Below are 15162 nucleotides of genomic sequence, written 5' to 3'. Positions count from 1 at the left end.
ATGTCTGTTATTACTCTGCTGCTCTTAATACTTGTTTACTACCCGCCACCGATGACCACGACGTATGTTTGATCACCCTGTGTTAACATATACTGTACTTATATTTAAACTGTGTCTGCTAGTACAGGAATTACATTACGACATGTCCCAAACCTGAACCTTGATGCACATGTAGAAATCACACAAGTTTAGACAAGATTACTTATGTTTTGAATTCTTCTTTTTACCCAGCACAAAGTAAGTGACGGGAACAATGGAGAGAAGTAGTGACCATATACCCTGAAGGAACCTATACTTTACCTACAGAGCGCACTTTCTATTATATTCAGAATATTTTTACAATCTGCAGGTTTACAAAAAATACTACTTTTGTTTTACTTCTTTTCAGTTAATAATATATAAGTTTAAGGACATACACAATGCAACATACAGTAATTGTCCAACACTGCAGGAATGATCACAAACTACTACTGTACTCGGATTTGCAACAAATAATTTGGTTAAAATAAAAGAAGGCTAATTAAAAAAAAATAGGTAAAAATTGAATAATACATGCTTTACATGACATTATATCTCACCACAGTAATATGATTCCTAATCATTGCAGATAAAATAATAACTCACAGGCATTAACACGGCCGAGGATCCAGGCATGGTGGGGTTGGGCAGCGTGCCAGGCATAGAGGCAGGCATGGGTTGTCGTTGTCTGTTGTGGAGATGCAGTAGTGAGGAAAGAGAGCCCGGGACAGGCCTAGACAGAGCAGAAAGAAAACAGGCTAAGCATCACAGACAATATATACAAGTGCTGTGCATTGTATCACATGTCAAACTCCCTCTTGAGATACCTGATATTTTGACCTACGTGCAGTACCATGGCTCTCCCTATACACGCTCCATTCATTGCTCTCATATTATCACAGGACTATGGGTTATAATAATAGAGAACAGTCAGTGACCAATAACTTACACTTCACATTTTCCAGACTGCAAAGAACACAAGCCAAAAATCTGTAACATCTGATTTGTGTCCATTTCTTTTGTTTGGCAACACTGTGTTTTCTTCATTTACACAATTTCAATATTGTAAAACATATCTAATGTGGAAGAGTGAATAATAATAATAATAATAATAATAATAATCTTTATTTATATAGCGCCAACATATTCCGCAGCGCTTTACAGTTTAACAGTTTCAAACAACAATCATAGGTAACAATGTTAACAATACAGCAATAAAGCAAAATAAGACGACCCTGCTCGTGAGAGCTTACAATCTACAATATTGTAGTGAATCAATACAATATTGCAACATAAAGTCCCATAGCAAAGAAATTACTGTTTCAGCAAAAAAAAACACAGTTTACTATCATATTCACGTTTCGGAATATCTCCATTTATGTTCATGGAAAAAGTCTACAGTGAAGACATGAAATCCCTGCCATTACTGCTGCTCCTTCGTTCCCCAACACCAATCCTCTGGATCCACCAACATGTTTTCAGGATTTCTATAATGTTTCACAGGTGATATCTGTGCGATACTAAGGAAATCCGGAAATTGTGATCTATTGGTGGCTCTAAAGGATTGGAGTTGGGGAACACTGGTCTGCAGAATGCAATCCTCCATCTACAGTAGCCTACATTCTGCCTTTCATCCCCTGAGGACACCACTTGGTAGGAAGGAACAGAAATATTGCTGCCATAGTGAAATTGTTAATGAATTTATATTTTGCCTATGTCACTACAATATAGTGTGTGATGCACAGGCCTCTGTTACTGCACGGGAAATCATGGGATTTGATGTCTTCCTGAGATTTGTATTAGAAAACATATTATATACTGTATATATATTTTTTAATTTATCACAGGGGTATCATAGAGGACACGGACTCCACAGACTTGATCTCCAAGAAAAAACTATAAAGAGGTCTTTAGCATATGAAATTATATAGGTTTAACAAGTAAAATGAAGTTCAATTGCTATCACAAACTATAAAGGATAGTATTGCAATTCATCTGCAAAGATCTACAATCTTCTGACCAAACCGACACAGACAAATAGATAGAAGCCTTAGGGGGCTCATTTGATGTTTCACCAACTGTAAACATTTCATATAATATCATGTGATGACAGAGCGCCTAACATACCATAGCGCAGTGTTCCCATGCAATATGCCATTAGCAGCACATTAGCTACTTCTCTGACTACTATAAAAGGAATCAGGTTCTGTTCACATTTGCGTTGGAGGCTCCATTGCAAATTCCATTAAAGGGGTTGTTTAATTTAATATTTATCCTTTGCTAATGTTATGTGTGTAACTAAAACCCCCTTTTTACCTTTTATCTCTGCAACAGATGAGCAAACTGACTCTAAAGTAATCAAATTTTCTACAAATTTCCCCCAAAATCGGTATTCCAACAAATTTTTTCGAGAATTCTATTTACGGAAATCTAGCCATTTTTAAACCACACAGAGACTTATCCATTTTTTACCAGCAGCACGGATGACAAGGGTGAATATAATTCTATGGGTCCATGTAAAACACAGACAGCACCTGTATGGCATCCACTTGTCATCCGTGTGCTGCACATGTTTAACATTGCAAAGTATAGGAGAAGCTTTGGAATTGATTTTTCTTAAGCCATAATGGAAAAAAATGGATAGCACACTGATGATTCACTGATGGCACACTGATGATACACTGATGATACACTGATGGCTCACTGTCACTGATGGTACAATGATCCAAAACATTGATTACACTGGTAACATTTTTTTTCGATACTGGAATTATACAGATGTATGAAGGTGGCCTTAGTCAGTGGCTGCACACAATAAAAGAACTTCAGGGAGAAAAAGACCAAAGAGAAGCCTATTGGAGCACAAGGCTGGAAGCATTGAGAGCGTAAAAGTTAGGCAGTGACAATGAGAGGTGAGTAAAGAGTTTAATATTTTTAACCTCTTTTTAGCAAATGCAATGCAAATCAATCAAATGTAATGCAAATCAAATATCTGCAAATCAACTCTCTTATCCTCCCATCCCTCAAATTGATCAAATCTAACTGAATCAAATTTGTTTGAGAAAATTCTGCAAACTTAAAGGGGAATTTTTAAAGTTTAAAGTTGAAGATAAACAGTTCAAAGCAATGCTGGGGCAGCACGGTGGTTCAGTGGTTAGCACTGTTGTACAGCAGTGCTGGAGGCCAAGCTCTGTGGAAACCAGCTATACACTATAAAAGATAAAAGTCGTCATTGCAGAATGGCAGATAGAAAAAGCATGCTGATTGTCAACTTGCTAATTTTCATGCTGTCTAACTGATTAAAGCAATTTAAGCACCTGAGAATGCCCTTTTAAGTTCCTGCAGCTCCAGTTCTGCGTACGTGCTTGAAAAAGGAATGAAAGTAAACAGACATGTATTTGATGGGAGATGATCAACTGCTCATTTCAATAGCCAAGACAGCCAGCCAATACATATACAAAATAAGGGGCTGGATTAGATATTAAAATAAACACTGAGCCAGTCCACATTCATACACCACAACAGTAGTGTCGATCGTAGAGCTGCCAGGACCCAGGAAAGAAAGAGAATTGTGAAGATCAATGAAGCTTTGTTAACAAAAGTACATTAGAAATATGGAATGGCGTAAAAAAAATATTTTTTATATGGACAACTCCATTAACTGAGCCTAACATACCTTAAAGGGGTATTCTCAAGTTATTACATTTCTATAATTAATTAGACAGCATAAAAATAAGCAAGTTTGCAATGGACGTTCTGTTTTACTTGCTGTCATTCTCCTGGAATGAGAGCTTTTATCATTCATAGTGTACAGCTGGTTTCCAGGGAGCTTGGCTTCTAGTGCCTGCCAGACCCTGGCAGAGTGCACAGTAGTTACATTCCAGGAGAGAGGTTGACTCATAGTGTCCCAACCGCCTCTCTACAGTACATTGATTTCTAAACAGCAGTTATGTGCTTACCTCCCTTACCCTTCCTCTCACTTTTGATGAGCTGCTGTTATAAATCTTATAAAATCACCAGCCATCAGCTTTCAGTTCATGTCTCCTATTCCCTACTCTTGCCTCTCACTTTCCTAACCCTGTGCTTGTTCAAATGACCTGTTATGTCTACACATGCAGTGTAATAACACAGTGATAACTGTGTAGATTCCAGAAGAAATCACTGAACTTCCAGAACATATGCTGAACTTTATAGAACTATTAATACAACAGTTTTTCTACTCACCCAAACTGTCACTCAAGGAGGAGAGCCCGCCCTGTCAGAAACCAGGAAGTAAGGAGACTGTATGGCTTTGAGCTGCTCAAGAGACATTTTGAGAATACCCCTTTAATCTCTTAAATAGCAATTTGGTATATATAAAATTTTTCACCAAAAGAACTACTGTAGTATTAGTTTATAACAAGTGGTGCATTATACTATAAATGACGAAATCAAAGTATCCAGCTGTATTATTATGGAAGTACTGGGGGGTCTCATATATTTTGCCATACAATGAATATGGAATGAAATAAAGACTACATATATAATTTAAGAGCACACAGCTAACATACACAGATATTACCTAGCAAAGTATGGTAATTATCAAAGTTATAGTTCTCAATAAAAGAAATGTCCTCAAGCCAGCTATACGCTGTATAAGCCATTTACAGGCACTGTATTCTTAATCTCTTAATAAAACCATTATGTGTGATGGTACAAAGGGAATAATGATCTGCGAATATTTAAAATAGCTTCATGTATTGAGGAATAAGATGAGGAGCAGATTAGGCGCCTGGGGGTACAGCCTGTATAATAAAATAAATGCATGTAATGGTTTTACAGGAAGTTTAAATTATTTCAATATGATCATTTTTGTTTTTGCCCACACATAGTAGAAGATTACATGGTTCATTAACCCTTCAAAGCTCTACACAGATCTGCATGGATGTGGCTATAAACAGAATGTACATACAGTGTTTGTGTATATACATGTATATTTATGAAAATCTTATATAACTATCCATCTGTTCTCTAAAAATTGGGGAATATTGTGGAAGAACTGGTTTGGGACAATTCCAATCAACACCTAATGCTACTTCCGAAAAAGTTTAAAATAATAAAGGGAAAAATATTGTGAATTGTTTGTCAGGGTCTTGACACTGGAAATCTGTTGTAGCCATCATTATGTCTGCTTTGGACATGTAGAGTGGGAAAGATTGTCATATTACAGATCATTTATTTAATTTATGACAATGGCTAAAATCATGTTAACAAATTAAGTAATCTCTCTTCTCCTCTTAACAAATTAAGTAATCTACACTCCTGCAGAGATTTAAGCTGCTGCATTTATAGCTTTCAATAATAGTTAATGAAAGATTTTTTTACAGCAAAGTACACAGCTCTATTAGCCATACCAAGCATAAAAACTAGAGACGAGTGAATCTTTCGAAATTCAGACTTTCAAGGTTAAATGAATGACACTCTGAAGATTCCTAGGATTCTGTTCATCCCATTTCAAGCTCTTTAACAGATAAACAACCTTAGTAATGTTAAAGTGACCCTAATGTATATGGCTATGTGTAAATGGGTGGTAACTAGTAGCACAGTGACACACACACTGATTCTCTTCGCAGTTTAGCTGTCACTATTTGTACAGTTTGTTCAGTATTTAATGGCTTTTTCTCCCTATTTCTACGGCTCAGCTATCATGGCCTCTCAATGTCCAGATTCACCTTAAAATGGTTGCTGCATTTCCTGTTTCAGCTTTTATACAGGCTATGATAGTCCTTTCTTACTGATTCCGCTATGTTATGTGAACCGATAACTGTAAAGAATTATCTGGAAGCCTGAGAGCTGTTGCCAAGCCCATCTGAGCCTTTTCTGGCTGATGCAATCTTTTGCGATATGTAAAAGTGGCCATTGTAGGAAATTTGTGCCTAGTAAATTGCAAATTGTTCAAATTTCACAGGTTAAGTGAATTCCTAAAAATTCTACTCAAATTCAATTCACATTGAATAGATTCATTTATCTGTAATAGAAAAATAATATTGAAGATTGATAGTAGAAAAAAAAACAGTCCATATATTCTGCCCTTTATTATTACTTTTATACAAATATATGTATACATTTATCCCAGACATCTTTAAATTCACTCACTGGATAACATCTGTTAGATAAAATTTGCTCCAAGTGTCTACTCCACTTTATTTCCTGAGATTGCTCATGATCTTCTCTTAAAGCACCACTCCAGTGTGTTTTGTTTTATTTCGCCGCTGGAGTAGTGCTTAAAATTCAAGTTCCCTGCCTCCTGTCTGACACTCACGTTCCAGTTTCCATCTGTTTTCACTGGTCCATCCCTTGCAGTTTGTGACCTGCCAGCTGCTCCAGTGTTTCATCGAGTGAGCTGGAGGTCACTAATCAATGTAAATCTATCAGAGCCTCGTTCTGGCTCTCATAAAATTGTATTGAGCGCTTGTGACGTAGCCTCTAAGTTCCGACTACTCAGAAGCTTTGCTCACAAGATAGCGCTGCGGGACCAGACCGGCACCAAATAACGGTGAAGAGGCCATACATATACATAAATGTATACGTTTACATTTAAAGCACCATTTCAGAGGTTAACAAAAGAACCCACTGGAGTGTTGCTTTAAGGAAGAACTCCCAGATACATATTTATTCCTTAGCCCCTTCTAAATATGTTTGTAGTGGTAATTTAAGTGAATTAAAATACTTACATATTGCCATCTTTTCTGGTTTCCAGGACAACTCTGCAAATCTTCTATTTCACGAGACCTCAAATCAGACTATCTGACATTCACAGAAGTCCCTTTCTAACTGTTTATCTAAGTAGCTTCATTCTTAGTCTCAAAGATTTATAAAGGGAAAGCAGCACTGCCCCCACAATTAACCCTGTGAGATCTGGTAAAGCAGAGGAGCGGTCACATGGTCCAGAAGAGGACTGGAGCAGAGCTGGAAACCAGAGAAGACAATGATTGGTAGGTACAGTGGGCAAAAAAGCATTTAGTCATTGACCAATTGTGCATGTCCTCTCACTTAAAAAGATGAAAGCGGCCTGTAATTAACATCATAGGTAGACCACAACTATGAGAGTCAAAATGAGAAAACAAATCCAGAAAATCACCTTGTCTGATATGGCAAGATTTATTATGTAAATTATGGAGGTAAATAAGTATTTGGTCATTAAAAAAAGTTCATCTCAATATTTTGTTATATATCCTTTGTTGGCAATGACAGTGGTCAAATGTTTTCTGTAAGTCTTCACAAGGTTGGCATACACTGTTGATGGAATGTTGGCCCATTCCTCCATGCTGATCTCCTCTAGAGCAGTGATGTTTTGGGCCAATCGCTGGGCAACATGGACTTTCAACTCTCTTCAAAAGTTTTCTATGCGGTGGGATCTGGAGTCTGGCTAGGCCACTCCAGGACCTTCACATGCTTCTTACGAAGCCACTCCTTTATTGCCCTGGCGGTGTGCTTGGGATCATTATCATGCTGAAAGACCCATCCATGTTTCATCTTCGATGCCCTTGCTGTTGAAAGGAGGTTTGCACTTAAAATCTCATGATACACGGCCCCATTCATTCTTCCATGTACACGGATAATTTGTCCTGGTCCCTTTGCAGATAAACAGCCCCAAAGCATGATGTTGCCACCCCCATGCTTCACAGTAGGTATGGTGTTCTTTGGATGCAACTCAGCATTCTGTCTCTTCCAAACACAACGAGTTTTGTTTCTCCCAAACAGTTCTACTTTGGTTTCATCAGACCATATGACATTCTCCCAATACTCTTCTGGATAATCCAATTGCTCTCTAGAAAATGTCAGACGGGCCTGGACATGTACTGGCTTAAGCAGGGGGACACCTCTGGCGGTCCCTGGTGGTGTAGTGTGTTACTGATGGTAGCCTTTGTTACGGTGGTCCCAGCTCTATGCAGATCATTCACTAGGTCCCTACGTGTGGTTCTGTGATTTTTGCTCACCATTCTTGTGATCATTTTGACTCCACGGGGTGAGATCTTGCGTGGAGCCCCAGATCGAGGAAGATTATCAGTGGTCTTGTATGTCTTCCATTTTCTTATTATTGCTCCCACAGTAGATCACACCAAGCTGCTTGCCTATTGTAGATTCAATTTTCGCAGCCTGGTGCAGGTCTACAATTTTGTTTCTGGTGTCCTTTGACAGCTCTTTAATCTTCACCATAGAGGAGTTTGGAGTGTGACTGTTTGAGGTTGTGGACAGGTGTTTTTTATACTACAGGTAATGAGTGGAAGACAGAGGAGCCTCTTAAAGAAGAAGTTACAGGTCTGTGAGAGCCAGAAATCTTGCATGTTTTTAGGTGACCAAATATTTATTTTCCACCATATTTTGCAAAATAAATCTTGCCAAATCAGACAAGGTGATTTTCTGGATTGGCTTTCTCATAGTTGTGGACTACCTATGATGTCAATTACAGGCCTCTCTCTCTTTTTAAGTGGGAGAACTTGCACAATTGGTCGCAGACTAAATACTTTTTTCCCCACTTCACTTACATTGTATGGAATATTAGTCTTCTCATGCCAGCTTGACACACAAGGTTCTCCATTAGACCCCCAGTCAGAGGCCTTTCACTTAGCCAAATCACATCTCCTGCTTTGCACTGATAAAGTGCAAACACCTAGAAAACAAATGTCTGAAAATGGAGATTCTGGTTTGGCTTCTTATCCTAAAGGTACCTTCACACTAAGCGATTTTGCAGCGAGAACGACGACGATCCGTGACGTTGCAGCATCCTGGATAGCGATCTCGTTGTGTTTGACACGCAGCAGCGATCTGGATCCCGCTGTGATATCGCTGGTCGGAGCTAGAAGTCCAGAACTTTATTTCATCGCTGATCACCCGCTGTCATCGCTGGATCGGTGTGTGTGACACCGATCCAGCGATGTGTTCACTTGTAACCGGGGTAAATATCGGGTTACTAAGCGCAGGGCCGCGCTTAGTAACCTGATATTTACCCTGGTTACCATTGTAAATGTAAAAATAAAACACTACATACTCACCTTCTGATGTCTGTCACGTCCCCCGGCGTCCACAGGGTTACGCGCTGCTGCTCAGAGCTTCCTGCACTGACTGAATGTGTCAGCGCCGGCAGCAGCGGTGACATCACCACTGTGCTCTGCTTTACGGCCGGCGCTGACACATTCAGTGCAGGGAAGCCACCGGCGGGGGACGTGACAGACATCAGAAGGTGAGTATGTAGTGTTTTTTTAACTTTTACAATGGTAACCAGGGTAAATATCGGGTTACTAAGCACGGCCCTGCGCTTAGTAACCCGATATTTACCCTGGTTACCCGGGTGCTGAAGGGGGACTTCGGCATCGTTGAAGACAGTTTCAATGATGCCGAAGTCGTTCCCCTGATCGTTGGTCGCTGGAGAGAGTTGTCTGTGGTGTGACAGCTCCCCAGCAACCTAAACAGCGACGCTGCAGCGATCGGCTCATTGTCTATATCGCTGCAGCGTCGCTGAGTGTGACGGTACCATAAGTCATACAGCTAGGTCCGTTAAATGGTCGATATTTAGAATTGCTACATCCAATAGGTGCTAGAGGTCAAGTTCTCTTCAACTCTGAAGAGGATATTTGCACTTACACACTACTTACACTACATGACACATATTTATGAGGAATTAGGAAATAAAAATTTTGCTTGGAGAGCTTCTTTAACTAATATTCAAACATGTCCCATTTTCCTTAAGCCAATATTAATTATGATTCCTATAATCTTTTGTGATGCAGAGCTCCTACTGTACTTATAGCTGTCTTTGGACGTTTATCATCTAATTTAATCCTTTTTGCAGGTGAAGTCTGGAGAACAGAACAGACCATAATGACAAAGCCCTAGTGTCTCATTGAGGATATGCTCCAAGAATCCTGTGTTTTCAGGGCTGAATAGACCCATTGGTCCACTAGAACAAAGAATTATTGACTCCCGTTCTTAGACAATTATGGGTCCAAAGATCCAGCAGAAGACAACTTCAAATTAAACTGCCTTTGGAGCCAATCATGTGTACCTGGGGTCTATTTCATATGGCTTTTTGGACAAATAACCTATTGGACATGATGATCATAAGTCTATTGAGCATAATAATAAACAAGGTTTATGATATCATTAAAACTGTTTTTTCACTGTTCTGTATAGATGACGGCGGGCCCTCCAAATAATTTCCACCAACTCCCTAGAACCCAGAAAATGACACTGATTTATTTTCAGCATAACCAAACAGAATATCTGACTAAACATATAAAATTAATCAAAATGAATAAGGACTACATCTTTTTGCTAAATGTTGTCCACTTTATCAAATTTTATCTTAATTTGACATGCAACATTATCTTTTTATAAATTATAGATGGAAGTTCATTAAGCACAATCATCTCTTACTTTTCCTATACTTTATCCCTCTGCCATTACAATTCACATTTCCCATACTAATTTTGAGAACTCACCTCAATTCCTTAGGAATCTGCTTCCCAACAATCATCATTCTCATGCCAGCTCCTATAAGAATTTTATCTTTAAATTGTCTAGACTACAAAAATGTTTCCAGATGCATATTTTCTCTTACACTTGTTTAGTAATACACTTTTACTCCTGCAGTTTTGCAAGTTTTACATTATTCGAAACGGTTATTAATCCCCCGTGGATAGTAATTGAAAAACTAATCTAGCGTACAAGGAATGAATCAATACGAATATTCCATTTTATACTGAAGGCAGGTTGGCTGTACATTTACTATCCATTAACAATTCAGCACCAGTGAAGGCGAAACCTTTATTTTATTTAATATTGAAATGCTTTTCGTTATCAGAGCCCCTCCCCAAGTTAATAAACTGAAGGCAGACAATTATTTATTTTCTGTTGTTTATATAGTACACTATATTCTGTCTGTCCAAATCATTCAATTAATTGCGTCTTCTTGCTGAAGGAAGAAACTGAAGGAAAGCCATGAAAACACATGTTGAATACAACACCTTCATGTTCTGTAAAAATTGACTTGACAAAGTATCACCAAGAATTGTACCTACGTTTTGGTGTTTAACGATAAAGCTTGTACTCTTGTTTAGAGGCTGTAACCATTACATTAGGGCAGCACGGTGGCTCAGTGGTTAGCACTGCAGCGCTGGGGTTCTGGGTTAAAATCCCAGCAAGGACAACATCTGCAAGGAGTTTGTATGTTCTCCCCATGTTCCCGTGGGTTTCCTCTGAGTTCTCCAGTTTCCTCCCACACACCAAAGACATACTGGTAGAGAATTTAGATTGTGAGCACCAATGGGGACAGTGATGGTGATGTCTGTAAAGTGCTGTGCAATAATGGCGTAATATAAGCAAAGCATAATAAATAAATAAAAAATAAATAAAAAAATTACATTTGTCTGCTTCATGTTGAAATTAACTTTTTACTAGTCAACCCCGTCATGTCTGCATCTTTCACTCAGCATCCTTGAACTAGTGTGGTTCAAGCTACATGAACAGTCAAAGAATTCTTCTGGTCACCACTGGAGCATAGCAGCAATTATTCTTTGCTCATTAGGCTTTGGAGCTCCATCGTCTGGATGCATAGGTTACAGTTCATTCGTGCATTTTGCTATGTTAAATGAAAATCCAAGTGATAACTTCTAATCAGATTTAGTAAACTAATATAAAGCAGAGAACGTATTAAACATCATAGTTCAAGAACATATAAATAAACAACCAGTTCACCACCAAAACCAGATTAACTTGCCATGATCCCAAATAAACACATTCTCCCAGAGGTCACCCTGCAGCCTTGTCCAGGATAAAACAAAGCTTGTTTTTCACAATGACTGTGATTTAGTGGTGGTGTATAGGGAATCATAGGGCCTGGCCTTATTCTATTATGTATGGGAAATTCTTTTATATAGTTGATGCCTATAAGAATGATTTTAGGAAAGAAAAGTAAAGGAAGAATTTCACTTTTTAGAACCAATTTATAGGTTTTAAGGAAATCACACTATTTCTAGTGTAAAGTAAAATAACCATGTAACACAAAATACATTTGCACTGCTCAGATCATTATTTCCATACCGTTTATTGCTCATCTTTCAAATATATACACTGTATGCATAATTGTTAGGCAAGTTGTATTTTGATCACATGATACTTTTTATACCTGTTGTCCTACTCCAAGCTGTTCAGGCTTGAGAGCCAACTACCAATTCAGTAAATCAGGTGATGTGCATCTCTGTAATGAGGAGGGGTGTTGTCTAATGACATCAAAACCCTATATAAGGTGTGCTTAATTATTAGGCAACTTCCTTTCTTTTGGCAAAATGGGTCAGAAGAGAGATTTGACGGGCTCTGAAAAGTCCAAAATTGTGAGATGTCTTGCAGAGGGATGCAGCAGTCTTGAAATTGTCAAACTTTTCAAGCGTGATCACCGAACAATCAAGCGTTTCATGGCAAATAGCCAACAGGGTCGCAAGAAGCGTGTTGGGTGAAAAACAACCATAAAGAAAAGGTATATGCATAAAGAATGGGATCACCACAAAATTCTTCCAACTTCAAAAGTAACAATTTTTATTGAACACACCACAAAAAAAACCAACATTAAAAACAGTTAAAAAACCCAATAACATGGGTAGAGTTTTAGGGTCCACATAAATACAAGGTAAATACCAAAAGAACACTTTACAGCCTATTATCATAAATCACATCTCCATAGACTCAAATCATGTTATCCAGATGGTATATAATATATGTATGCTGTTATTATCAGGTCTGAACATTGTTACAGCTGACTGTGTCTATGTTGTCCACCATGCCTAAATCTGTGGGGTTACCTTCCTGTTAGGGTTTTGGCAAGAAAATTTAATTTTTGGGGATTAACCCTATTGTTTATTGCTTATTGGGGGATATTTTATCTCTATGTGACCAATATACAGTGTAGGTCCCCTCCGCAGTCATGAAAGTTGGTTTGGGATGGGTTTTTATATTCCTATAAATTGCTTATTGGGAGCGTTATTTTTTGGTAATAACAGCATACATATATTATATACCATCTGGATAACATGATTTGAGTCTATGGAGATGTGATTTATGATAATAGGCTGTAAAGTGTTCTTTTGGTATTTACCTTGTATTTATGTGGACCCTAAAACCTCTACCCATGTTATTGGGTTTTTTAACTGTTTTTAATGTTGCTTTTTTGTGGAGTGTTCAATAAAAATTGTTACTTTTGTATTTGGAAAAATTGTGTGGTGATCCCATTCTTTATGCATATACCTTTTCTTTATCGTTGTATCTAAATGTGATATGCATTAGGAGATCCCCTTAATTACCACCAGTGGATGGTGCCCGCTCAAATTGTGTTTATGTGTTGGGTAACAAAGGCGCAAAATAACTGCCCATGAATTGAGGAAAATCAAGCGTGAAGCTGCCAAGATGCCATTTGCCACCAGTTTTGCCATATTTCAGAGCAGCGACATTACTGGAGTAACAAAAAGCACAAGGTGTGCAATACTCAGGGACATGACCAAGGTAAGGAAGGCTGAAAAACGACCACCTTTGAACAAGAAACATAAGATAAAACGTCAAGACTGGGCCAAGAAATATCTTAAGACTGACTTTTCAAAGGTTTTATGGACTGATGAAATGAGAGTGACTCTTGATGGGCCAGATGGATGGGCCAGAGGCTGGATCAGTAAAGGGCAGAGAGCTCCAACTCAGATGCCAGCAAGGTGGAGGTGGGGTACTGGTATGGGCTGGTATCATCAAAGATGAACTTATGGGACCTTTTCGGGTTGAGGATGGAGTGAAGCTCAACTCCCAGATCTCCCAGTTTCTGGAAGACAACTTCTTCAAGCAGTGGTACAGGAAGAAGTCGGTTTGGTTCAAGAAAAACATGATTTTCATGCAGGACAATGCTCCATCACATGCCTCCAACTACTCCACAGCGTGGCTGGCCAGTAAAGGTCTCAAAGAAGGAAAAATAATGACATGGCCCCCTTGTTCACCTGATCTGAACCCCATAGAGAACCTGTGGTCCCTCATAAAATGTGAGATCTACAGGGAGTGAAAACAGTACACCTCTCGGAACAGTGTCTGGGGGCCGTGGTGGCTGCTGCACGCAATGTTGATCATAAACAGATCAAGCAACTGACAGAATCTATGGATGGAAGGTTGTTGAGTGTCATCATAAAGAAAGGTGGCTATATTGGTCACTAATTTTTTTGAGTTTTGTTTTTGCATGTCAGAAATGTATATTTCTAAATTTTGTGCAGTTATATTTGTTTACCTGGTGAAAATAAACAAGTGAGATGGGAATATATTTGGTTTTTATTAAGTTGCCTAATAATTCTGCACAGTAATAGTTACCTGCACAAACAGATATCCTCCTAAGATAGCTAAATCTAAAAAAAAAACCACTCCAACTTCCAAAAATATTAAGCTTTGATATTTATGAGTCTTTTGGGTTGATTAAGAACATAGTTGATCAATAATAAAAATAATACTCTAAAATACAACTTGCCTAATAATTCTGCACACAGTGTATATGTGTGTGAGTGTATGGGTTATGATTTTCTTCATATCTTTTTCAATACTTAAAAACTTCTCGAGGTCTACATATAAGTTCCTGAATGAGCAGCGAGAGCCGATCACTTTTCTTGGTTAGTAAATATGCACCTATTATTCTATTTAACTGTGCTTCATATCTATATTGTCAAATGTGCAATTCATTCTGAAAATGAAAACAAAGCACGATCATGCACGGACTTGCTTGCCAGAGACTCAGATTTAAAGAGCAATAATTTTCAGTTTTATTACAATTTCCCTAAGGGAAAGTATTTTATTACAAAAAGGAAAGAAAAAAATCTTGAGCAAACTATGGGATATATATTGGCGCATTGTTCTATCACTTAGCTAGTTCCTCGAGAGCTGAGCCTCAGCAGACAGATTACTTTTACCTGTGTACTTGTATAAACAGCATTCATGAAGTCACAGACTAGATAAGCCTTTCCTTCAATTAACATGTCAGCAATGACAGGTAGAACTTTCAGGCTCCTGCCTAAAGTGATAAATATGGCAGTGCCCCGGACCTTGGCCCGCTGCTGTCAGATCAGTTAATCATAATGAAGTGTCCAGGATAAA

General features: G+C 38.4%; 1 protein-coding gene across 4 annotated transcripts in view; it reads right to left on the bottom strand.

Annotated features, from left to right (window-relative positions):
- CREB5 (cAMP responsive element binding protein 5) overlaps positions 1–15162 on the bottom strand; it is a 607187-nt gene that overhangs the window by 147114 nt on the left and 444911 nt on the right. For all 4 annotated transcript variants that reach the window (XM_077268826.1, XM_077268825.1, XM_077268824.1 and 1 more), the window contains one exon: positions 625–751. In XM_077268826.1, coding sequence (XP_077124941.1) covers positions 625–751 — 127 coding nt within the window. The remainder of the gene's footprint in view (positions 1–624; positions 752–15162) is intronic.

This window comes from Ranitomeya variabilis, chromosome 6, assembly GCF_051348905.1.
Source record: "Ranitomeya variabilis isolate aRanVar5 chromosome 6, aRanVar5.hap1, whole genome shotgun sequence".
NCBI lineage: Eukaryota > Metazoa > Chordata > Amphibia > Anura > Dendrobatidae > Ranitomeya > Ranitomeya variabilis.
The sequence above is the reverse complement of the archived record's forward strand: the minus strand, read 5'-3'. Positions and strand labels throughout refer to the sequence as shown.